Below are 26,989 nucleotides of genomic sequence, written 5' to 3' on the forward strand. Positions count from 1 at the left end.
TATCTCTAGCCTGGAATATGATATATAGTCCCACAGCAAATTTGCTGTGAGTTTCTCGTTTATTATTTCTTAGGGCCAAAATCCCTAAGAAAGATCACTGCTTCTGAATCATCTGCCCCAAGTTTGGCAAATCTCACCACAGGCTTTAAATACTTCCTGTTAACAGAAGAACTTGCTTTGCAAATCTAAACCTAGAAAAAATTGCATAGTGTTATCAGATTATACCCATACAAAAGAAATAAGTCACCACAAAACAGGCAGTTTCAGATAGCAGAATATTACTTATATTTAATTAAAACAAGTTTTGATTGAAATACATTTGCAGTCAACTTAGAGTTCATAAAGCTTTTAGTTCAACTGATTGGGGTTTTTTTTGGTCCATTAAGGGTAAAGGTACTTTCCTTCCAAAATAAGATAGTAGAGCCAAGAGTACCCAAAATTACTTTTAAAAGCAGAAGTCCTTATAGTCAAGAGTTCTCAGATGTTTGGTCCAAAAAACCTTAACTTCTTAAATAATGTACTTCTAATGCTGCAAAAGCCAATCGAGGTAGTAATTTTGCTATTTTACTCAGTCTTTCGTTGAAGTTTGTTTTTTTCTGGTTGAAAGAAGTGTTTTTCAAGAGCATTGACCAATTCATCTAGCTCCTTCTTCAGCTGTTCAACATCACTGGAACATAAAAACCACACAAACACAGAAAACAGTGAAACTATGGAAAAGCTAAAATGCATACTTTTAGTATGAGGAATTTTAAAAACTGTTGCATTGCTTTAGACAAGCATTTTCTATTAATGCTAGAAGTGTATATATTTGATTTCTTATGGCAATGCACTGATGTTCACCTTCAACTGATATGCGTGAAGACTATGAAGAAACATAACCCTACAATATAATCTGAAGCAGAATGGCCAATCTGAGTTCAGAAGATCTTCTATTACTAAATGTAAGTAATCCGAAGTGTAATTTTTATACTTGTAACAGTATTCTTAGATGACTTTTCATCTGTGAAAAAGTTTATTTCATTATGTAAGCTAATAATTATTTATCTTTAAGACTGCATGATTTCCAAGGCTACCAGTTAAGGATAAAAGGGTTTGAAATATATTACAACACTTTATATTTGATTAAATAATTTTAAAGCAACTAAGTATGTAAAAAGGGATGAAAATATTTGCATTTATTTAAGGCAGAATATTTTTCCTGATATTGTTTTCACTGAACGCAAAACTGGGTTCAAAGAAATTTCAGTGACAAGAATGTGTCAACAAATTTTGCAGAGCTAAAGCTTTATACAAATATATTCACTAAAATGACTTTAGTAATATTATTTGACTGTGGAGAGCTCTTATTTCACTAAAACAATCTACACAGACTCTATTACACCAAATGTACAAGTGACAATACCTGTTTCCAGGGGGTGCACAAAGTTCAGAATAGTACTTGATCTTTGGTTCCGTCCCACTGGTTCTCATTGTGGCCACTCCTCCATTAGCAAAAGTGAATGTTATCATTTGGCTGCTTTTACTAGTAGGAAGTATCTAGAAATATTAAGAGTTTTTTTTTTTAACTTGAAAAGAAACTATATAGAAACCCATGACTTGTTGTTAGATAATATGATAAAAGCATCAGCTAAAATTATAGTTTAGTTCTGTTTTCTCCAACACTGTGGTCTTGAGACCACAAGATTTCCTTGCCCTCTGCCTGGAATCTGTTAGAACTGTATCCCTGCTAGGCAGCTCATTTAAAACCTAGACAATTCTTTTAGAAGAAATATTTTTTTTTTTTTTTTTGTTAATAGAGGTTGAGCTGTCATGGCATTTCCCAGGAGGAAAGGAAAAATATAGAATCCAACGCCACATCTTAATAGACAGTTGAACTGGCACTCACAAGGAAACAATGCAGATTGCTGTAGCAAGGCAGCAAGATCCTCCTACCGCCCTTTACAAGCTCATCTTGGAGAGAAAAACATACCACAAAACCTAACAAAAAACCCAACACCTCCTTGGCTTCGCTTCCTCTCAGCAAGGCAAAACAATGATCATCAATTTAACTTATTTTATGACTCAGTATGTAAAGACGTTTACTATTTCTCCACAGAATGTTTTATGTATACATCACACATGATTTACATGTAATTTAGAAAAATACTTACAGCCTTTTGATCTGGCTGGCTGCTGTCATACCCAGTAGTTAGATCCCTTATTCCAGAAACTTTAAATCTACCACAAGATTTTGGGTATGTGTTTTTTCCATCAAAATTTCTAAGGTTGTCAAAAAGCTGTTGAATAACTTTAGGATCATGGCAGATGAAATACGAAGCTTTGGTAATATGGAAGCCGTATCTGTGAAGACATAATATTAGTGAATCCAGGAAGCAATGTTCTAAGAGTTGTACACCAGACACGTTACACAACCTTCCAAAAAGCAACACTGTGTACTCATGCTCACCCAACTGGAGCATGAGTTCATGCCTTTACAATTTTAAAAAGGTCTAAACAGCTGAACTATCCCATTTTACATACTTTAAAAGAAATTTCTATGCAGATGCGTTTTATTTTTAATGATGAAAACTGAGAAAGTTTACAGCAAAACCAAAAGAAAAAAAGATACCATTGAAGAGCTCTGACCACCATAGGAAGGAACAGATTACATCTAACAGCTTCTTTGAGTGGATTCCAGCTGACCTTTTCTAAGTAAAACAAATTCAAGACTGCTTTTCCCAACCACACTTCATTGAAGTGTTTCTACTCTCCCATTAAAGTGTTTTTACTAAACCAATCTGTTCTGAATGTTGTCTCTCTACCTCACCTGTTTGCCAGGTAACGTGCTGTATCAAAGACAAATGACCCAGTAACACTGACTTCTCAAAATAGCACATACAAGCCTGGACTAGTTGTTCCAGTGAGCTCTTGCTCCAGATCAAGACTTGATAAATATCCCTGACTGCAGCAACAATCTGAGGGGCTGAATCTTCATTAGTACTAGGATGTTCACAGTAGAAATTTGAATGCCTTCTTAGATAGGGTCATGTTTATAACTAAATAGACATCTTGAAGGTTAATAGTAGTTCAATGAGTCTTAAGAATCCTTCAGTAAGGGAATTAACAAAACCTATCCTGTGTCTGAAAGAAGTGATAAGCCTACTAGGACCACATCCTTTTCCTGATCTGCATTTACTTCCAGACAGATTCCCCTTCTACATTTCCAAAGTACAAAATAGAGTTTCTTCTGCTTCAAGTGTAACTCACAAGGCAAAAAAGTAAAATACTAACAAGTAGAAAACCGCAACTCTGTATTAGCTACAAACAAAAATCAAACACATACAAAACAACCCCCCAAAACAAAACAAGAACCCTCCTTCCAGCTCATTATCAAACAATAGGGCAGTTTAATAGGGCAGGTTTGTATCCTTCCCTCTATCTGTAGCTTTGCCATAGAGTGACTATGTGCAGCAGCATCTTACAGACTGATTTACGCTAAAGCAGCTCTGACTCCTCTTCAGCAGCTATATATACAGCAGCACTGTGGCACAGCTCAATTCCACTCAGTCAAATATTCTGAGGTCAATCTAAAGCAGGTGTTGTTAGTATTAGGAAAAAAAAAAAAAAAAGGCACCAAGCAACAGGTTGAATATTCAATTCTTGAAGATGCACTTCCAGTCAGTAGCATCTAAGGGAATTCTCCCATCAGATGGTGTATTTGCCACTCTAGGTATGAATTCCTCTTTTATGCTTTTATATCACACAATTTATCTATGCAGTTTAAGAAAGTCTTTGCCACTTGATTCCTTCCTAAATAGACAATAAAACAAGAATGGCTAGTGCTGCACACAAATGAGAACTCAGGACTGGCAAAACAAGCAGCACAAAGGCTGGAGTTTTCCATGAGTTTCTTTGCTGGTTCCACACGCCCTTGTTAGTCTCTGTGAGACATGAAGAGCAGGAGAGTATCAAATAGCCTGTGCTGTTCCCTCCTTTAAAACAAACAACCCAAAACCTCCACAAAAACCACTCCCTGCCCCATGAAATCCAATACTCATCTTTGCTATTGATTTCTTTGAACCCTGTAAAAATGAACAAAAGAAAAAGTAGTGCCTCATATTAAAAGTTCTCAGAGAGATACCTGGCTGTATATAGCCAAGAGTAATGGCCAGTCAGAGCACTTCTGCATAATCAGCTGAAATCTCATTAATCAGGAACAGAAAGAGAAAAAGACAATCAAAACTCAACAACAATAATCTATTAAAAAAAAAAAAAAAAAAAAAAAAAAAAAAAAAAAGACTACCGAATAATACAATAAAAGGTCTAACTTTAGAGCCAACTACAATTAATTTATCATAAGTAGCCCTGCAAGGACAGAAGCAAGCTGGCTTCTATACATAGCATAAATAAGGCAGAGATACTTACATCCATTCTGCCATCAACATTTTTGTGTGTCTGGCTCATTTAAGCAGCAAGAAGCACTATAATTTCTACAGCTCAGCAATACTACTGGCCAAAACCCTGCCCAATCTTCTGTAAAAGGACCCAAATGCAGAACTTCCCAAAAGGGAAAAAAACCTTTCAGACAAGTGAAGAAAAACATCACTAAGATCTCATTAACTAACAGAGAATTAGTAAGGTAGATATTATTATATTTAAAATACTTTAAACCAACACAAAGTCATAAATATATTCATGTCCAGAAGGCAGGAATACTTTATGAAAGATTACTATTACTATAGAATTCTCTTAATAGTACAACAATCCACATTTTATTTCATTACAAACTATAGGCTGCTACTGAGTCCCTATGAATCCCAGTACATGAAATTGAGAAAATCTGAAAAAATGAAAAATTAAAATTTAACTCACTCATCATAGACAGCTTTCAGCTGCTGAGACAAAGACAAATTCCTGGTTGCCAAAAAGCTGGCCATCTCCGCAGTTATAACAGCAGCACTGACACCATCTTTGTCCAAAACAGCAGGACAGCACATATACCCTAAACAAGGAACATTAGATATAATTTGACATATTTTAACAGGAAATAGGATGGGCAGGGAAGGTTAGCCAACATCTTTGAAAGGAGAAATGCACATTTCCGTAGTACAGGCATTTTAGAGTCAAACCAAAAGTAGAAAACTTTATCTTCTAAACAGTGTTAATTTTAATAAGTAAGGTATTTAATGGAATTTCAAGACAGATTTGCATCATATCAGTGCCACATGTTCCCAGGTCCTCATAAGCTTTCTAGAAAGAAAAATGCCACACAGCAGGAACAATGCAAGTATAGCATTGTCCCAAATGTGATTACCTCATACAGTTGTGTAAGGTAACATTGATAATTATCTGTGAAATTAGTCGCATTTTCTGTTTTTCAGGTACTGAGACATTAGACACCATTATAGCTTTACAACTTCCTCCTTATTCTTAACTTTCATTTGTGGCTTTCAAGTCTACAAATGTAATTTGGGGTAGTTTTTCCTTTATTTTATTCACATTTAAGCTGACCTTAAACCTGTCAGGTAAAAAACTCAACTTCAAGTCTGAAAAATGTCTTTTTTTTTTTTTTTTAATACTTTATGCAGAATTTGCAGTCCAAATCTGCACAGCCATGCTACTGTAGATATATACTCCTAGCTCACAAACTTTGTGCTAAGCAGAGATACAAAGGTTTTAACCACAAGTATCAATTAGCCAAATAGATAATTATCTGTTACTCACTGGAAATACACCAATTATATAGAGGATACCCTTATGTTGCCATTTTAACTTTTTTTTTTTTTTTTTTTTTTTTTTTTTTTTTTTTAACATTTTACTTCATTACTGAGACACTAACAGAGCACTGGCAAAGGCAGCCCAGAGAAATTGTAGAATATCCTTCCCTGGAGATATTCAAGAACCATCTGGGCCAAATCCTGTGTAATGTGCCTTAGGATGCCCTGCTTGAGTAGGAAGGATGGACCAAATGACCTCCAGCAGTCCTTCCAACCCTACCCATTCTGTAATTCTCTGCAATTCTGTCACTTCTTGCAGTAGTTCTATTCTCACTATTTTGCAAGATTTGAAAACATAACATTCTGTCTCTTACCTATAGCTTCTTCAAATGCAAAAAGAACAGCTTTCCCCTGGTCCATGAGCTGTTTGGCACGGTTGCCCATCCACTTGAAACCTGTCAGTGTTTCCTACAGCAGTGAGGAGAAATCAAAGGCATTAAAAAGAAAAGCAATGTTTAACAAACATATGACACTTTGTAGGAAAGCTAATAAAAGAACATTGAATGATGTGTAATGTGTTGCTTACCTCAAAGTGAAAACCTTCCTTTAGTGCAATTGCTCTCAGAATTTTGGAGGAAACAGTACTGGATAACATGTAGACATCTTTAATGGCACCACTATCCCTACTGTTATTTTTCCAGCAAGTGAAGATCCACCAGCCTAAAAGAGCTCCTAGTTCATTTCCAGAAAACACTTTCCATTCACCACTAGAGGCAAAAAAATTTTAGAAAGTATATGAATTTAAGGGATAATACAGGGAGCAACAAAAATTAAATCTATTGGTTCTTCTATAAATTAATACTAACAAATAAACCACTGCCAAGTAACAGTAATGAGGTATCATGTATTTGAATGAACAAACAAAAAAATTCCTCCCCCAAAGCATTCTGAAACTGTTACCTTTCTTCTCCATCATACACATAAGCTTTTGCAGTTATCCAAATGTGAAACAGTGATATTTCCAACATATTTTAAACAAAAATATTCAGCATACAAATTATAAACTCAGTGTTTTAGACAAGCACAAAGACACAAAAATACAGTTCTCAAGTGATCAGTATTTTTAGTTGACTTAGTGACAAATACTTTTAATTTAATCCCAAATACATCAATTAGTCATTGGGAAGATTGGGGAAAAAATCTCAAATGGATAAAAAAGATTAATATTGATGTGTTGCTAGAACAGGAAAAAAAATGAAGAAAAAAAACCAAAAGACAAATGTCAAAATTGTCAAAAAAATTCCCAGTCACAAAAGGGGACAGAGACATTTCCAAACTGACAAAACCAAGACCTACAGAAACAGTACCTGTTGTGAAAGAGAGGCAGACTCAGTCTCCTGCATTTATTGATGCCAACAGGCACAAAGCAATGCACAGCAGCAACTTAGTGTAAGAGTGCTGAGAGAGTGTGCTCTAGCAGGAGGTTCTGTCAAAGAAGAAGTACAGATACTGTAGAAGCCTATATTAATAATTGATTAGTGTATGAAAAGCTACAGCAGAAGTCTGAGAAGACACAGGACTGGAAGTTAGGAGACAACTAAGACTGGCTAAACAATGAGTGTAGAGGTAGCAGAATGAGAGCACCACACTCTCACTGGTAATGGATACAATAAACTAACACCCCTCTTCAAGCTTCTGGTAGCTCAAAGTTCTCAGAAAAAGCACGAGTGATTTTGCATTCTTGTTTTAATGCATCGTAACTAGGATAATCTGAAACTTTTTATACCTTTTCCTCAATGCTGAATGGCCAACTGAGGCTGGCATAGACCAAAAGCATTGAAACCTTCCAACTAACACTGTTCAAGATACAGCAGTGTCCACATAAGACCATTCTTCTTCCAAGGGCAGAGAAACCTCTTTAGTTCATGCTGTGAACCTAATGAGTTTAAAAGCACCCCAAATCCCTCCCAAACACACTGCCACTTTTAAAGCTACTACTTTAGCTTTTTTGGTTATCTGTTGAGAAAAATTGGTATTTGCACTGTCTCTTTTTACTGGACTTTGAAATTCGTCTAACTGACACAGATTCAACTATTTAATTCATCCACATTCACTGAGGACATCTAGCAGATGACCATAGCATCTGCTAGACCAAAGACTGATGCCATAATTTTACATCCCTCTTCTGGCTCTCACACACAGGGAATTCATATAGGCTGGCCCAGCAGCAGACTTTTTTCTGCCCTTCTCTAAGCTGAAACCTTTAAGCTTATGTTTATGAAGGACTTATAGTTTCTAACTGTTCAGATTAGTTTCTGCTTTATCAAGGTAGATAAAGGAGAAAGATTACTATTTGTAGATATGATAGTGCTTGAACTTCAGCTTTCTTTTATTCATCAGATAAAACCCCAATACAGAAATGTAAACAATTGTAGAAGTACAGAATATCAGAAGGCATGAAATAAGGGCACAGCCATATTGAGTCAGAGCAAGTTTACCTTTTGTGATCTTTTACTGGGCATGAAAAAATAACTAATGCACATATAGGTAGGTGGTCATTGAAGGGGAGAGTACAAATGACTACACTGGGAAGCACTTAACTGTGAAAAATCTTAAGGTGAAATGCAAGTACATAATATTATGCAAAGAGTGGGAAACTGAGCAAGAGAAGCACAAATCATATAATGATTAGTAAAATGTTTGGTTTAACAGAATTTGATAAAGACACTCATACTAAAGAACAAGAGATTATCAGGGAAGCATACAGATTCTCCTGAATCAAATTTATTGTTTAATAAATTGAATGAAAATATGTCTATCAGTCCTCTGTGAAAACAATCTAACTGAAAACCTACCTTTGAAAAAGTACAGCACAATAACAATAATTCATATGTTTCTATGAATGCCTAAACTACAGCAAACATCAACTATTTATTCAGGCTTCTATACAATGTCTAATACTGATCATGATTTCCTATCCTGCCCCTACTGTGGTCTGCTTCATACAGACTTCTCACATTTCTGCATGTCTTCAATCCAAACAATTACTACTGTGACTATTCTTCCGTTGCAACACAAGTAGCAAGAATTCCCCAAATGAGTCTAACCTTGGGAGTAAAAAATACCAGTGGTTTTCATTACTTTATTACCATACCTCTCTTGTTTTTCTGCCACTGCCAGTCGATCAGCATCAGGATCATTTGCTAAAATGATTCTTGCCCCATCTTTTTCAGCCAAAGCAAAAGACAATGTCTGGAAAAGTGGCAAGCAGGAGCAGATGAGCATTAATATTTTCACTTTCTTTATAGGTTTGAAGCAATTTTCCCAATTTATTTAATCTCAAACACTCAAAAATCATTATGTGCATCTCAAAAAACCAAAAAACTTCTAGCCTGGCAGCAAGAGAATACAGTCAGGACATTTAATTTTACCTACATCATTTCAGTTCTGTAGCCCAACTTAAGATCTACCTAGATTTAATGGGATCCTTCAACAACACTGTAACAGAAATAGTGGCAGAAACTCTAACCACCTGTCAGGACTTACGCCCCCTCCTGGTGTTGTGTCAGAACAAAAGAGCAGAAGCCTTCTAAAAACAACTGAGAAGATTTAAATTATTTATTTTTTGAGTTAACTACCACTTTGTCCCATGTGCAGATCCTGCCCATTCTGTTAGAGCACAAAGTACTTGAAAGTTACAGCTAGTTACTACCTGACTGTAACCCTTCAAAGAGGGTTACATCAATGAAAGGATACCAGTTAGCTCTTCACTAAATGTAAGGCTGCGAAACAGATTAAAAATAGATCTCACATCAACATCTACAGCTCTGTCTTCTGGCAAAAAGAAAAACACTGAAAGCCATCACAACTATTAAAAAAATATATATATATATATTTACCAGAACACCTTTGCCTTCTTCAGGATTTGGATACTTCACTGTAGGAAAGTCTGGATCAGGATCTTTCTGCTCCGGAACAGCAAAAGGAGGGCTAAGGTCAAATGCTTTGAATGCCAACTGCACAAATTTATGTCCTACACCATGCACAGAAGTATGAACAAATTTCAAGTTTGTTTCCTTGTTTATATTCCTGAAATAAAACAGGTTAACAGTTAACTTGGACATGGAAGATGTTCTGCACAAAACTCACTATGTTTGGAAAAAGACACTACTCAGTATTTTATATCACTGTTAAAATTATGAATTAAAGGCTGTCAGATTTTAAAAGCAATGGCTTGAAAATTGGCTTAGCCTAATTTTTCAACAATATGTGTCACTCTTGGCATCCAATATCCTGCTATGTGCAAATCACTGGAGTAAGAAAGACAGTACACTCTACATATCCCAAAGAAGGTGAGTGAAAAACAAATACAACTGACTAAAGAGACTATTCATCCCCAACTCTGGCCTTTAAACCACCCCCAAAGACTGTGAACACAGTGAGTCAACAGCAGCCTGCCCCATTTCAGTGCACTCATTTTTAGGATGTAAGATCATGTGAAGTCCTAAGGAGACATTTAATTCCAATTCTGAAGAAGTAGTTTAATAGCCCTAGCTTTCTAGTAACTCCTGATTGTTTTCAGTAACATGGTTACTGGTGACTGAAATTTCGACATAAAATAAGCAGATCTGAAAGATCACTCATCTACTACATAAATCAATTCCAACTGTTAATCACCAAGAGAAATATCCACTTCATTTTGCTGAGTGAAGGTTTTACTGAGCAAGTGATAGGTATAGGCTGTTGTAAGGCAATCAAGGATACCAGGAGCAAAAGCAAGGCTGGAATGACAGAGCAAGAGCTTTTTTGTCCAGAATTGACTTAACAACCTGGTTCACTGTCCCTTTTAGAATCTTATTTTAAGGTGGCTGGGCTGTCCATGCCAGTTCACTCCAGCAGGCCCAGTCTTGCTGAGACACTTAGCTGATGCATGACCATGAAAATACATTGAGATGATACCGTCAGAAATCTGCTCGCTTTACTGGGTTATACATCTGCCAGGACAGCTTTATGAACTGGCTTACCACACCACCACACAGCTGCCAGTGCTACCACAAAAGATGGCAAAAAGGCACAGGCAGAACTGGGTCAGTGGCCACTCACCTCCATCAACTTAAACTGCCCCGCTAATATAATAGATGGAATATCCTGTATTCTTAAAGGGATTAACAGTCACCTGTAAAAGCACTGTTTCTGTATGTCTTTGAAATACTCCTTATTGACCATGGCATATGGATCATGAAGTAGTGGGCTGCTGTCAATCAGTTTGTCATCCCAAGCCTGAGGCCATGGTTCTTGGTTCTCCTCAATAGCCTGAGAAATTCCTTTGTCATGAGGGGAAATGATCTGAGCACCATTTTCCCAGTAAACCTAAACAAAAACAGGTAAGTATTTGATCACTAATCTCGTAAGATAGTTGTGTTAAGCTTTTTGTTGCTTAGATTGCAGTACATTCACTACAGCATTAAAATAAATTAGGCTTAGGTATACCCAAAGTATTCTGTTCATATTCTCAGTGTTTCTTCTCACATCCCATTCTAGTAAGAAAGCAGTTTAATTTTATCATAATGAAACACAAAAAAAGACCCAGTCATTTGACAAAACTTCCATTTTTGTATTTTGGAAACAGTCTGTATGTGACTGCCCAGCTACTGAATGACTAGTGCACAGGTAATTCAGCTGTTTTTTTTTTCAGTGGACAGCAGATTACAATGGCATCTTGCTTTCCAGAGCAAAGATTTTAACTATATTATCAGTTTAACACAATACTAGCTTTAAATACATAGAAGAGATAAGAGAGAGACTAGTAATTAATTTAGCCTATACCATGATAGGAACTATATACAATTGCATTAGTTTCTCTACATGGAAAAAACAAAGCCAGAAAATACATCACATTGGAATACCTTGTAACCATTGTCTTGTTTTGGATTATGGGAAGCAGTAACCATAATTCCAGCACAAAGCTTCAGATGAGTTACTGTGTATGGCTGTAACAAGAGAAAGTTACTTGAAGTAGAATGTGCAACATATTATATATTATTTCTTCTCATTCATACTTCCATGGTGCTCAATGAAAACTCAGGATGTGATTCCTACACATGGACTCTCTAAAACAAAAGCTAAATAGTACTTGCTCCAAAAGACTCCGTGTGGCACAATTTTAGCCCTTGTTTTTCTTGTGCGTTTTTCCATTTATATGTTAACATTAACATTGTTCCAGATGCTTTGTGAATCTCTAGGGTATTTCTAGCAGGAAGCCAGATGCACATGATGCCTACTGTAGAATGACTTGAGGTATGCAAGGCCTCAGAGGGTGCCAAGTCTGTTGGGGTAATGACAGAAGTCAGCATGGGGCAGAGAAGTGCTGCTCAAGCAGCCTTGTCCATTCTGGCTTTTGGGAGCAGCCTGGGGAGCAACCACTCCACTGGGGTTCAGAAGAGAATTGTTTTAGAAAGAGGTCTTATAAATTAGCTCAACGCAGACTGAGTGAATTAAAAATAAAACATTATTCATGAACATAGGTCCAATTTGTGGCTCTTTATTCAATAGTCATAAAACTCATGGCTCTTTATTTAATAGTCAAATGCAATCAACTGCAGTTCTTGCAACACCACTTTAAGCTGCACTGTGAAGAATTTGACTCTAAATCTACAAAAAATTGTATAGGAATGCTATGTAGAAAGTCTTTCTACCACTGTGTTCTGTTTGAACTGGAGTAACTGCTATAGGGAGAAAATACTGCTTTTAGTACAAGAGCCAAGAGCAGGGCTTTTCTGCGTTGCTCTGGAGACATCTGGTGTTCTGATAGGGGCATTGTGGACACAATCCAGCAACCCTTCTGGCAAAACATCACTGCACTCCAGCAGCTTGCTAGTTTGGGTTCAATACCTGCCCTTGTCCCTCCTTCCCTCAAAAAAAAAAAAAGAAAAAAGTAAAAATTCATTCTTTTGCTATGAATGTTGTAAACTATACAGAGCTAAATAAGTATACTACTAACTGCAGCAAGAGCTTAATAAGTAAGAATTGGTTTGTGTAGCTGTCCTTAGTGTAAGTAATGCAAGGTATCTGGCAGAATTTGTGTGTATATAAAGATATAGTTTATAAAAAAATACAATAGAAAAACTTACCACAAAGGGGGTTGGTATTATATCAGAGAACAGATAAACTGGAACTCCCTGACTGATGAAGGTATTGGCAGCAAGTCTTGCAAACCTAAACAGGAAGAAAAGATACCTAGGGAATATATTCATTTTCTTACCAATTAGTTTCCTAGAATTCACAGCTTTCTGGAAACTCCCACCTCAATACAATTACAAAATCCTGACAGCAAACACCACCACTTATCAATATATCTCAATCATTATACAGACCCAATTTAAATGTGTTCTCTCACTATTCCCAATAGACAAAGCATAACTCTAACAACTGCCTTGGCATTACGAGTATGTAAGAATACTGTAAATCCCACTTTAATATTAATTAACATTAATGAAATATTAATTCACTTTACAGAAAAATACAGTTGAAGTACATATAAATCCATCATGGAACAAACAAGGCATCTACAAAATGCTAAATACAAAACATAAGAAGTACCTTTTGCTACTACCTCCACTGGAAAGATGAGCACGAGCATCAAACCCAATCACAACTCCTCTCTTTTTCAGATCACTGAAATTCTTCTCAAGGTATCTGCAAAATCCCTAAAGACAACAACAAATCCACCTCATTAACTCAATCTTGATGCTTGATTTATCACAGCATTAAGATAATTGCTAAGATGCTGATGTCTTAGGAAGCTGAGCACACATAGCATCTCACTGAACTGCTCTGGGATTCAGCTTGTCCAGGACCAATAAACACCAAGAAATACCAGAAACCTTCAAATCAATATTGCAAACCTGGACAGCATTTAAGTACTTTTTAAAATATCAGAACCAACTCCAAAAAGTCATAGGTAACACAATTAGTCCAAATTGCAGGTTTTGAGAAATGATTCAGATGTCTTACGTCTCACATGAGGAAGAGAACAGCTGGCCAGCATTTCAGTTTTGAACCAAATCTCACCTTTAATAATGACATCCCTTTAGCACACGATACATCACCACTCCGGGCTCCAGTTATTCAAGGCTGTGGATTTTTCCTCAAGTACATCTACTTTAGGATCCATGTATGTATACATACCTTCACTACCCTTATGTAAATCCATGTCCAGCACACAAAGCGCTTATCCAAATGCTGGCTACCTTTGGGGTTTTTCTGTAGTTGTTACAACACTAACTGTAACACTAGAGCTTAACTGCAGCTGTGTGTAAATTAAATTGCAAATCAAACACGGAGAGTAACTTCTTTCAATGGTTTAATAGCTTCTCTCTGTTTTCAGAGATCAGCACTCAGCTAATAATTATAATTTAAATTACTTCTGAAAACTGTAATAGGAGACAACTTGTACTTCCATAGAATACTCATTTGCTTCCCATAAATGAGGCCCTTCCATTCATATACACACCAGTTAAGTGAGATGAAGTGCTGAACACAATACCTGGGTTGTCTGGATAATAGTCAAGTCATTCATGTGGGAAATCCCTGCTCCCATGGCAGCTCTGAGCCCTGCTGTGCCAAACTCCATCCGTGAGCCAAAGTATTTCTGCAGTTCTCCAGCATTTCCTTCCGCAAGCAATTGTTTCACGATTGCATAAGTTTTTGGATTCTGTTGATACAAAATTCAGATATTCTAAATGAGGTTTGGTTTGTTTTAACAGAACTGACTTGCTGTCCCAGTCTCTGGGTTTCAGTAACAAAACACGGCACACAACTTCAAGAACACCAGAGCTCCTGCTGTCTTCTTAATTTTAAATCAGTACAACCTCAAGTATTACTTATTTTACATTTATCTGCTTAAGTGAACATGTTACCCAGACAGCAATGTGAGTGTGTGTGTGTGTATATCTCAAAATTTGGGATGTTAAAAGATTTCCAAGATGTCTATTTTAATGTTTTCTATTCTTAAAAACAAAACAAACAAAAGGCAGCACTTCCACACTTCAGAGAATTTTTCATCACAACACAAGAACTACACTAAACATTTAAGAAAGTAAGCTAAGTTAATTATTAAGAAACATTTGTTATTTCTATAGCACTATATGTAGAGTTTAAAACAAATTAAATCATAACCTTGCCCCAAGACTGGCTAGCACCAGAGGTAGCAGCAACACTAAGCAGATTGGGCAAAAGATAACTTCCAACATATTTGCAGGTAATGCTTGTAAAAATAAACACAATCCCAGGATAAAAGCCTAGGAACTACAGCCAATTCTTAAAATTACTCCAGAGTAGTAACAAAAAGGCCATGTCAGACCACTTGAGAACAGTGAGGAGTTTCAACCTTTCACTGCTTTATTGGTATTTTGCTTCCACAGAGTTTCTGTTGTTAATTATTCTTTTTGTTTCCGGACTTAGGGAATCAGCAAAATTCTGTACATTGAGCAAAGCCTCAACCTCTCAGTGTAGTAACATGAGACTTGCGAAGTTTGGTATTTGATTTCTTGAGAAGTGATGAGCCAAGAGGACAGATGGCAGGTGGCAGACTTCTGACAACAGGACTATCTGGAGAGGCAGCAGGTTATTCACTGCACAAGTACACACACTTTACTCTGGAGTACAAAGTTTATCATTTCCAAAAGGACACAAACTCTGATTTCTAGGCAATCAAATGACCTCATAAAAGTCACAGACTTTACTATTTCCTGGATGACCTAGGTATGCTTACAACAAAGGAAAGCATATCATTCCAGACAAAAAGGAAAACAACATCTAAATGTAAAACCATGTATCTTCTGCAGCTTCAGAAAATGCTGCAGAACACACAGAATAGCAGGCACGTGAGTAAGTTTGCATAGAAAGGTATAAACATTCTGCACATCCAACTGAGACCAGAGTCAGGATGTCCTAACCACTGACCTGTGCACCCACTGCTACAGGACAAACAATGTAGTTTAAATAAATACTTGAAAAACTAAAGAGCCTTTGGTACTAATGAGCAAGCTGTATAATGCAGAATAAACAAAAGAATTAAAATAAGAAATCCAGCTTCTTGAGTGCCATGAACAATTAGGCACCCCACAATTACTGATTTCCAGTGCAAAAATTACCAATTTACCAGTCCAAGAATGTTGTAATTAACACTTCCTTGTAAGTGGCTTGACACAATTATCTATTATTATTGAGCAATTACATTCTCTAAGAATAAACATAATTCTAGGTTGTCATAGAATATATAGGGCAGCACAACTGAGTTTAGGCTGTTTACAAGCTGACCTCCGGTTTTTGCTTTAACATCAGGCCTATATCTCAAAGGCAGAGCCCAAATGACACCACTTGCATCCAGTTTTGTACACTGCCTAGTCACCTTTTAATTCCTCTGCCCGAGCTTTGTGCACACGAGTCATCTCTTAATACTGAAATGAGCATGTTTTTAAGTAGATACTACACATTTCTACAGGTGTTTGACAGACTAGAAGCTGTAATGCCAATGCAGAAGGACATCAGGAGCATCCTGCAGCTCTCACAGCCAAGGAGTTGTTTGTTTGTTGTTGTTAGAGGAATTTCCCAGGTTTGGTATCTACTGTGAAACTAGAGGGATCCTCCAGTTTTTTAAGTCTGGTTAAACATTCAGGTGGCTGCCCACGTCTTAAGAGTTTCAGTCCACATAATTTTCTAAAGAAAACTTGGTTGCATTAATTTAGTTGTTCCCCACTGCCTGCCTCCACCCCACACCAAATAAAGGTAAAAGCCAGGCCAAGTCTGTTCAATATGGCAGAAAGATTTTTCCAGAACTATTGCTATAATTGCTTATAGCTATATTCTCCGAAGAATCTGCCTTTTTATGTTTGTTTGTTTTTTGGTGGAGAATGTTATGATGCCATTGTACACAGCTAAATAAAAAAAACTAATCTTGGTTTTGGCTTTTTCTTCTGCTTAAACAAACTCTTCACAGCATCTCTACCAAAAAGGACCATTTTGTATCAGAAAGATGAAGTGTGCTGGCTTTTTCCTTTCTTATTGATTCTCTCAGGTTACACTTTTACTGCTCTCAAATTAAACAAGACATGAGTATGGGAGTACCATTTTCTGTGGCAGGTGATTTAATACCAAGTTAATATCTACTAGTTCAATTAGCTTGAACATCACCTGGTAACACTCAAGTTATTTACTTTAATCTACACTACAGGAAGGCTCAAAGAGTTATTAACAGTAGAGGAGTCCCCACAAGGTTTTAGAGGAGAGGAAAATCTCCTGACTAAACAGATTTTATTTTTACTAAAACTAGAAGCTACCTTCCATTCATAATTCTATGACTAGTAATAGAAAGAATGAAAAATATGCTATTACTGTAATGAACAGAGTGATGGAAACAGCCTGGTAACAAGTTCAGTAATTGTCATGTAGATAGAAACTTCCAGTTACGTCAAGAGAACTGCCATCAGCCATAAGGGCTTGCTCTTGCAGATGATTATTTTGTAAGAAACATGGGGCTTATCATCATTAAATATTAACCAATCTCTGCATGTCAAAAAGGAACCTTTTTTCTGTATCAGAGTAAATGGACAAGGGTTATATCTGATTCTTCTGTTACTCAATAGAAACATGTAATAACTCCCCGAGAAATTAGAATACCTCATCATTTTTGAGCAATCAGCAATGGGTATTGCACACTAGTCAATTATTACTGAGTCAAAGATGCAAGTGCTAACAGAGGGCTAAACTTTCAAAAGTACAGATGCTATAAGGGATACTGCATTAGATTTCCAGAGGGCTTAATAAAATAATCAGAATAACCAATTGAAAAGCAAATAATTACACGGAAGACAGGAATATAACTAATGCTGGTCAGGGAAGTTATGTAAATAAGAGGCTCTAAAACCAAACTATTTTCTCAAAATCAATTAAACTGGGGAAAAAAAGGCACAAAAGTTTATTGTAATTCTATGTGATGCAATAGCATTTCTGAAAAGAGGACTAGTTTGGCACTGCTCTGACATTAATAAAACCAGAACTGGTCAGTCAAACAGCTGACTGATCTTTAATGAAGAATCACAACAAGCTCGAGGTACTTCTGATGACGTCCTTTAGAACCTGGAAATAATGTTAAAAACAAATTATATGTTTCCACCGATATTTCTGAAATAAGCAGAAGATTCCTTACCAAACAGATATATGTGTGTTGCACAAAACCCAGAGGCACTGCTGAGTGCTCAGCCCAGGAAAGTAACTTTTGTGAAGGTAATGGCCAGCATGTTCCAATACAGCCAAATGAACAAATTATATCGAGAGGGACAGAAAAAAAGGCGAACCAAATGTGCCAATAGAGGCCTGCATCTCAGTGGGACCTGCAGCAGCAAGCAACTACATAACTATTTCCAGAGCACCACTATGGAAAGATGTTTCTTTAGGTATGTGGAAAATAGAAACACACAGAAGATTTTACTTTGTGTATTGTGCTGTCAAAACCAAAGACTAAGGTAAGTCTCAACAGGAAGGGAAATAACACCTGAAAAAAACAGGACTGACAGCTTCTGCATTTCCAAGTGTTTCTGAAGTGGGCCCACATGTCTTTTGGGATCAGTATTTTAGTAAACAAAACATTGAAAGTAGCAGGAGATTTTTAACACTGAGAGATAAGTAACACGGCAACGTATGCTGGTCTTTAATAATTTAAGTCTCTCAGCTGCTCGGAACAATACAGGCCCCTTTTTGCAGAAGACGTTCAGTAGAGCGAAAAGCCCCACCGAGAGCAGCCGGGGGTGTTCCCAAAGGAGAGCGGCGGCTGCCGGGCAGGTGCCGGAGCCGCGGGCGGGGGGCGGCAGTGGCAGGGCCCCACCTGCGCCGGCCCCACCGCGGGGCGGGAGGGGATGGATGGAGAGCCGGAGGGCGAGCGCCCCTTTGTCAGAGAGCTCTGAGAGCAGAGCCGAAGGTGCAAACGGGCGCTTTTACCGCACCCCAAACCGGCACAATACAACAGCCGGGCGTCACCTCGCGCCTGCCGACCCGTCCCAGCCCGCGCCTCCATCGCCGCCCGCCCAGCCCCGCCTGGCCGCCGCCGCTCACCTTATCCCAGAGCAGCCACTGCTCGGCCGCGCGGCGGAGCGCGGCATCCCCCGGGGCGCCCCGCGCTGCCATCCCGCTGCCGCCGAGCCGCCGCCGCTCCGTCCCTCCCTCTTCCGGAGAGCGCCCTGCCTGCTCCGCTCCGCCCGCCGGGCCGCCACCGCCGCCCCACAGCCACCGCCGGGCCGCCCCACAGCCGCCCCTCCCCGCTCCGCCCGCCGGGCCGCCCCACAGCCACAGCCCCACAGGCACCGCCGGGCCGCCCCACCGCCGGGCCCGCCCCACAGCCGCCCTGCTACCGCCCCACTGCCGCCCGCCGCCGCCCCACAGCCGGGCCGGCCCGGGTCAGGGTCAGGGTCGGGCTCGGGGCCGGGGCCACGGCCGGACAGGGCGGTCCCGCTTCCGTCCTGCCCTCCGGGGCCCGGGCCGGGCCTCTCGCGTAGAGCAGGGTTTAATAACATTCCCCTGGGGCCCTGGATGTTGTCACGGCCCCGGGGGAGCCCCCGCCAGCCCCGGCCCCGCGCTGCGCCCAGCGGAGGAGGCGCGCTCCCAAATAGCAGCGGGAAAGCCGCGCTGGACACGGCCGCCTCCGCAGCATGGCTGAACGGAAGAGAGCAGAGCTGTTGTTCCAAGTGACACTTTCCACGGGCGTTCCACTAAGGAGACTGAGATTCCTTTTTGTAGTCAAGTTAAATGAGGGATGAGCTCGAGGGCACTCTAATTTGGGATAAAGATTATAACTAGATGATCTTTAAGGTCCTTTCTGAGTCAAAACGTCCTATGATTCTATGATTAATTTTCATAGAAATAATGACTTGTACAGATATTTGAAAACTTTTCAAAGTTCATTAGTACGTTACCAGAATGCATGTGAACAACAGAAATTCTACACATCACTTGCATGAATGTTAATGCACGTCCTTCCGATATTCACTGCTGATTAGTAAAATAATTGTTATGATAGCCTTACGGAAAAACTGTTAAGATGAAACATCAGAGGAACCAAAGAATAAGAAATCCAGACAAAAATATGTTTATGGTGACTTTTCTGATAATCGGTTTTCTCTATTGTTTTGTTAATGCTCATTTAACCCAGCTCCTCTGGCCTCTGCACCCCTCTGGTTGAACACAAATTTGACCTCAGCTGAACTATATTAAAAAAAAAAAAAAAAAAAGGTAACTGAATTTTGCTCAGGAAAATGAACTGTGTTCATTCTGCCAGAATTTAAGAACAGATTAATGTGGCTTTGATTGAATAATTATTATAGCTTATAGCATAGTATCTTTGAGAGAAGCCTGACCTGCTGCTGCTTTGTCTGAACAGTTCCTATAACTTAGCTTGCATTTTGACTGGAATCCCCTGATAAGCTCCTCCAGCCAGGTTGATTTCTTACAATTTTTTTTCAGACAAACATAGTCCAGAGAACACTGAACCCTCTTTCTTGCCTAACAAGATTTCTGGCATCGACTTCCCAAAGTACTAAGGGAAACAGCAGTCTGAGTGCTGTGGAGCTTCCAGACAAGGTGTTCTGGAGGTTTTCCCTACATTTTATCAGCCTCTGTCTGAAGCTGGGCTAGACCAGGTGATGCACATCTGCAGGGAGAGCCATAAGGAATGACTGGGATTTCCCAGTTTAACTCTGCAGTACAGGCCAAGGTAGGGGGAGATCCCTGAGAGTGGTACAGATGCAGATTGTATGTTGCAGGTGTTATGAGGCTGCTGAGAAATGTGAGGTCACTGTGAAGGTGCCATACAGGAGGAGCAGAGTAATTTGCCAATGGTGCCAAGTCTTGAATCTGAACTCTTTTAAGGGATATTCTATCCAGGTGCTTTCCAACAGTGCTTCAACAGGACCAATTGGAGCATCCCTTTCCCCCCAAGTTTAGAGGATGAGGCAAATGAGGAGAGGGCTGGCTTTTCACTCAACTTCTACATGCTGCTCAAAGGCAGGAGAGAAGCAACCACAGGAAAAAAGCAAGATTTGCTTATGTGAAGAATGATACAGCCACTACAACACTGACTTTGTAAAGCACCATAACAAAGCATTGCCACTGACTCAACTGAAGGGGGTGACAGATTCATAGGACATGTTCTCTTTCTCTTGAATGCCTGAGGTTGGCTATAAATCAAGCAGGTTTTCTTCAGGATGGACCAAAATGGTTATCAGGCTCTGTTAGAGTGTAGACCCGGCTGTGTCACAGAAAAACTTTTTCAAAGTTCTTGTCTAATACATTCTGGGACTGCTCTGAACAGAGTGGCCAGAAGCATTGCAAAGTGCCACAGTCCTGAAAACTCTGTGACCTAATGACACTAGAAGAGGCTGGAAACAAAAGAATAACCAACTGCTGCCATGAACACAGTTTTTCATGAAAACAATACAGTGTAAATTATTTGAAAATACCACATAACTTAACAATTAGATCCTTCCTAGTGATTCTTTCCAAATTGAATTTCCAAGAAAGAATTCAAAACCCAACAGTATTTGATGAGAAGTCCTAGATACTGAGTTGGAGCAAAGTTGGTTGACTACATTACAAAATTCAAATAAAACTGAGACAATAAAGGATGAAGGTTTTTTTTTTTTCCTTTTTTTTTTCTTTTCTCCAGTTGTTACCAAACCTAGCTGAAATTGACAAAATAAAAGTTAAAAAATCCATTCAATAAACCAAATAAGTTTGCTGACTGTATACTATTTTCTGGGAACTTAAAATACTGTGCCTAAATTTAATTTAATCTTCTTCAAAACAGGTGGAATCATCACTAAATTCAAATTAATGCTAGAATTTCAGAGTGGAGTACTTTGTGGGGTACCTAAAGCATCTATCTCGACCTACACTTGCTGAAGTGACAACTTTCAGATGAATACTGAATGTTACAACTTGGGCTCAGTGTGGCTGCAGCTTTTCACACCAAGTATGAACTAAATGGCATTTGTCTGTTAGCTGAGTTAGGCTTTAGCCATAACACCACAGGACCAAGTTGCTTTATTTAACTTGCAGATAGGAAGAGCAACAAATGCCTCAATGGTGCTCATCAAAATCTTCAGTCAAGTTTTGAATTTATGTTGTATATGTTGTAGGTATTTTACTAAAATATCTATGCACTAAAATTGTGCCTATTTTACCAAAGTATATGAAAACCTGAAGGGAGGGTGCAAAGGGGATGGAGCCAGGCTCTTTTTAGTGGTGTTCACTGACAGAACAAGAGGCACAAACTGACACAGAGGAGAACATTAGGAAATACTTTTTCATTGTGACTGACTGAGCATTGACACAGGTTGCTTGAGGAGGTTTTGGAGTCTTCATCCTTGGAAATATGCCATCTGGACATGGTTTTGGGCAAGAGGGTCTTGAGCAGGGAAGTTTGACCAAATGACCTCCAGAGGTCTTCTTCAACTTGAACCATTCTGCGAATCTGAGATGTTGATACATTCTGTAATACATGAAATGTTGTATGTTCTAGCAAGGAACCTAAATTTTTCTTTTTGACTTCTGCAGTTTTGTGATACAGCTGTAAAGAAAATATGTGAAATGCTAACAGAAAGTGAATGTCACAACCAGTGGTATTTTCTTGTTGTATGTACAGATATTACATTTTAACTCTTCTACACAGTTCCCCCATTTTCAGTATGCTTTTAGTGCACGATCATTCTCCCTTTGCAGCCAGCTGGGACATAACAATTGCTGTTTGTGTTACCTACAGAAATAAAAGGAGTAAGGATCATAGGACATTACTGATGACAAAGTCAGGTTTAGGTTCTCAGAGCTTAGAGTGCATACTTGTCTTAGCTCCACTACTTTAAGCAGTCTAAAATTTAAAGGTATTTTATTAATTTTCACTTTCACTGCTAGCTTGAAATACTAGTAGGGGGAAGGAGAGAAACAAGCTTTGATTCCACAGCACAGATTGACTGGGAAACTGTGGTGCACATTTCAAAAAGCACATATAGCCCTCAGAAGAGGATGTTGTCTTAAATAAAGCACTGTTCTTGTAATCTGATGAGAGGGGAGGGGGTAGCAGGGGAAGAAAAGGAAGGATGTGGTGGGTATTGTATTCCTGGCTTGAATTTTAGTATTTGTTCTCCACTTCTAACCAGCTAACCAAGGATGTGTCAGATTATTTTACATTTCCTCTTGTAATTTTTTTCTCCATTGTCTATTGTAAGCTTCTTGCTCACAACTGAAAGTCTTTTATAATTTCCACTGTTTGGCATAGACTCCTGATCTCTGGTAGTCAGGCAGATCTTGGATCCTGTGGCAGCAGAACTACTAAAACATGCTTTTTCTGTCTTGTTCTAGACTGCATTCAGTTTCTAGGTTCAAGAATAAATTAACTTATGTCTGTTCAATAAATAGGACAAAATCAGAGTTAATGTCAGTTCTTTTCAAGTATATTTTGGACTGCTGCCTTTCCCTTACAGGGAAAAAGACCCTGTAAGGGCCAAAGACAAGGCTTAAAGACCAAAAATACAACCCAAAGTGAAAAATAAAATCAGTCTGACTAATGACTATAGGATCTTGAACTCACCCCCTATGCAAATGATTCAAGTTATGCTGTGACAAAAAAAGAAACATTTGATGTTATGGTTTCATGGAATTAAAAGTAATATGCACAGTTTATTTTGACCCACTTCCTTTATGGAAGAAGTGAGTAGGGTGGATTATTTTTATGTATGTCCTTCAGTCTGATTGTGATTAAACTTTATTCCCTCCCTAGGTAATTTTCTGGATAGCCAGGTAAAATTACCAGGCCTACAACATGGTTTGAATAACACTGTGCTGTCTGTTACATAAATGGGGTTGAGAGGAATTCTGACAGTTCTCTCACCCTGAGCTAGGAAAGCTTTTCTTAACCAGGATTAGTTATCCAGAGTAGAAGTAGAAAAATCTAAACTGGTTGCAGCATAAATATACTGGATAGCTATTTCCTTTAACAACAGTAAGTTATAAGGATTTTCATAAGTTGCTATGAAAACATAACAAGTTTCCCAAAAATGTTAAGCTTCTAAATCCAACTTTAGACTTCTAAGTAAGCTGTTTCTCAAAAGTGCTGAACCTGCAGCAGTTCCCATTGAATGCTCAGGCTTGTAAATACATGGCTGAGAGGCACGATGGCAATATCAAAGGGGAAAGGCAGTTGCTTAAAAAAAAACCTGGCACGGTATGCTTTTGTAATACACAGCTACACTCCACAGTTTACACCGATAAAGTTGAAATATTTGTTTTACAGACAGCAAAACTGAGCTCACATGCAAAAGATTTATCCTATTGATGAAGGAAATAGTATCTAACATTTGTAAAGTTAGTAGCAGCACACTTCTGTTAGAAAGCTGCTCTAAGAAGGTAATACTAAATGCCCTACCTTGTTTTTCCTGAATAAAGAAATAAAAAAATCTGCAAGTAAGGAACTGACTTAAAGAATAGCATGTTATTAATGCAGATTTTTTTTACTCTTGGTAGAGGAGATAAGCATATTGTACTGAAACCATACAAGAACCAAATAAAAGGCTACACTGAGAAATTGGTACACAGTAAATCTCAAAACGGCATCAAACAACTTGGACATTGCACTACAGTATGGCTTTGAAACAGCTTCGTTTTTATTCTCCGCAAAGTTTTAATTAAAATAAAGCAGGATATTTAAACCCCGAGTTCTCCCAAAGCGTTCAGGCTTCGTGCAGTGATTTCGTGGGCACATGCTGCCCTCTGGCGGTCACACCTGGAATAGCTGCCGAGGGCATGAGTTGAGCTGGAGCTCCGTCCGCTCGTCCCGCCTTACAGCAAATGCCCCACGCTTCTGCCAGATAATAATTGTTTAATTTCGGCTGTTAACCGAAAGGTTGGTGGTTCGTGCCCACCCAGGCACGCCAGTTCTCGGGTTTGGGTTCTTTTTTTGCTCACCCAAGATTCAGGGGTTGGTGGTTCGAGAGAGTCGTTTGCCCTTCTGAAGGCCCTGAGCCAGATGTGAGAATGAAACGGAGCCTTCAAGGTCTTGTTTTTTCTTGGTTTGTCGCGTTGTTTATTAATTCTTAGCTTACAATGTTCTCTGCCCGGCCGAGGTGTTCTGCTGCTCAGACACAGCCCGACTTCCCTGTCGATGGGAGGTCACTGTCTCTTTATACAGATAATTACGTGTATATTATTTACAGTTATGTGCCAATAGCTATCACCTATACTAACAGGGTCATCTCTACTCTGACCCAATCCCCTTAAACTACTTTGTGTCATCATCACATCAGAAGATGGAGGGCAGGGGAGAAGAAGAAGCAGCATCCAGGGCACCGCCCTAAATCCTCCATCTTGTTCCCCATTCATCTATATTCTAAAACCCCAAAACTACAAAATTTTCCACCCTGTGATAAACTACACTACTGTCTGTGACTTGTAGTTCTTTGTGACTTGTAGTTCTTCTCTCAGTGTTGGAAGTTTTTTCCATGGGTTGAAGTCAGACTGTGTCCTCCTGGGCTCATTGCCAGGCAACCCCCCTGGACTGGCTCCACACCCCCCTGGTCAGGATTCAAACCCTCTTGGTTGGGTCCCAGTCCTCTCTACCGAGGTCTGTGACCTTCCAGGGCATCCAGAGGAATGCCCTGGACTCCAAATAATGTAATGTTAGTCTTCCTGTAATTTGGAGCCGGAGCTTCCTCTCCTTGTCTTTAAATTCGAAAGCGAATGTCAGTGAATAAAAAATATCTGCACCCTTTCTTGCACTGCTTCAATATTTCTGTTTCCAGAGTGTTCCAGTATCAAGAAATGAAAAGAAATAATGAGAACATAATAGGAGTGCCATGCATCAAGAAGACTAACATCTTTCCCATATATAATCCTGCACAGAATTTTAAGTTGCATTCAACTGCATTTTAGTTTCTGAAGTCTTATTGTTAATTTATGGAAAACTTAAGTAAATTATCATAGTAATACATGTTAGTAAAGACTGTGAAACTTCACTACGGGCCTAAGGGGTTTGTTTTCTTTCTATGTTCCCAGATGAAATTGTTGAAAGGAATTAATGTTGCTACCCCTGAGAACAATTTGCTTCTGTAACCATTCCTGTATTAATAAATTTTTCTGGTGTCATGTGCTTGCTTGGTAAATGCAAATATTACTCCAGGCATTTGGCTTGATGCCCTCACTGCTTTAGAAAGTTTTGAGATTGGCTTTCTGATTAGCATAATTATGCTCATTTTTATTCTTAGTTTACTTGCCAAATACTCAGACTCAAAGTTACTTCCTGCTTGTTCATGCTTGGTAGTTGATAGGTTAGTCATAGGATGCTGGTTTTTCATGGCAAGATAGCAATGATATGTGATTAAAAGAAGTAGTAGTGTAATGCCTGGCAATTCTACCTCATCTTCTAGAATCAAAATGCACTGAAAAGGTTTGAACATTTGATTTCAAGTAGTTTTTTTCTTACAATAGTAAAAGCTTCATAACACTACCGGGAGTAATCATCTCTTTGCAAACAAACAATAATATTTGCCCCTCCAGCACAATTACCTGATACCAGTAACAGACTTTGTCCAGGGATGTATGAGCACCATATAATTAGAGCTATATTAGGAATTGATAGTTCATAGTGTAGTGCTTTGGATCATATGGTAACCAAACCTTAAAAAAGCGATGAATAAAAAAAAGTGTACAAAAGCTTTATTCTTGAGGAAGGAAAACACTCAATATACAGAAAGGTTCTTGGAGATGGAGATGGATATCACATGTGGTTGATATTTATTTATAAGTAAGATTTAAAGCTTTCATTTAATCCCAGGTGACCCAAGCCATGTCTACTTGAGAAGGCATTTTTTGCCACTTTGGTAGTCAGCTAAGAGGCCAGGATGGCTTGGTGGCACTACAGCCTGTTCATTCATTACCATGGAAGAGTCCAGATCTGGTGACTTCCGCACAGACTACAAGTGTCATTCAAACCCTCTTGGGTGAATGACCTCTAGGTAATGTGCACCAATGACAAGAGAGCAAACATAGTTTCTGTAAATGCCAGCTAATTAAAGGAATATACTGAGTGATAAAGCTGTAACATACGTTCTGAACTATGGTATTTCAGTGCTCTAGTGTTGCTGATGTTGGAGACAGGCATATGACAGACCATAGCAAAGGTCATGCGACAACAGCCAAGGTTTATTGTTGGGCACTGTGCTGGTTTTGCACGGAAGTGATTTTTCCAAGAAAGT

General features: G+C 38.8%; 1 protein-coding gene across 1 annotated transcript; it reads right to left on the reverse strand.

Annotated features, from left to right (window-relative positions):
- Positions 1-261: 261 nt before the first annotated feature.
- PGM2 (phosphoglucomutase 2) lies at positions 262-18,901 on the reverse strand. Its single transcript, XM_066317127.1, has 14 exons — positions 18,807-18,901; positions 14,242-14,409; positions 13,296-13,402; positions 12,827-12,911; positions 11,603-11,686; positions 10,873-11,066; positions 9,596-9,785; positions 8,851-8,948; positions 6,283-6,463; positions 6,071-6,164; positions 4,852-4,981; positions 2,151-2,340; positions 1,403-1,536; positions 262-667 (listed from the first exon to the last, which is right to left on the reverse strand). Exons 1-14 carry the CDS (start codon positions 18,876-18,878, stop codon positions 565-567), a joined length of 1,830 nt encoding a protein of 609 aa, XP_066173224.1. The 5' UTR covers positions 18,879-18,901; the 3' UTR covers positions 262-564.
- Positions 18,902-26,989: the final 8,088 nt, after the last annotated feature.

This window comes from Sylvia atricapilla, chromosome 4, assembly GCF_009819655.1.
Source record: "Sylvia atricapilla isolate bSylAtr1 chromosome 4, bSylAtr1.pri, whole genome shotgun sequence".
Taxonomy (NCBI): Eukaryota; Metazoa; Chordata; class Aves; order Passeriformes; family Sylviidae; genus Sylvia; species Sylvia atricapilla.

Excerpts from the sequence above, each read along its gene's own strand:
- PGM2 (XM_066317127.1), bottom strand. The coding sequence starts at position 18,878 with ATGGCAGCGCGGGGCGCCCCGGGGGATGCCGCGCTCCGCCGCGCGGCC. Across the intron at positions 9,786-10,872 it reads CAGAAACAGTGCTTTTACAG|GAATATAAACAAGGAAACAA; the intron begins GTGACTGTTAAT and ends GTTTTATTTCAG. Across the intron at positions 1,537-2,150 it reads GCCAGCCAGATCAAAAGGCT|ATACTTCCTACTAGTAAAAG; the intron begins GTAAGTATTTTT and ends TAATATTTCTAG.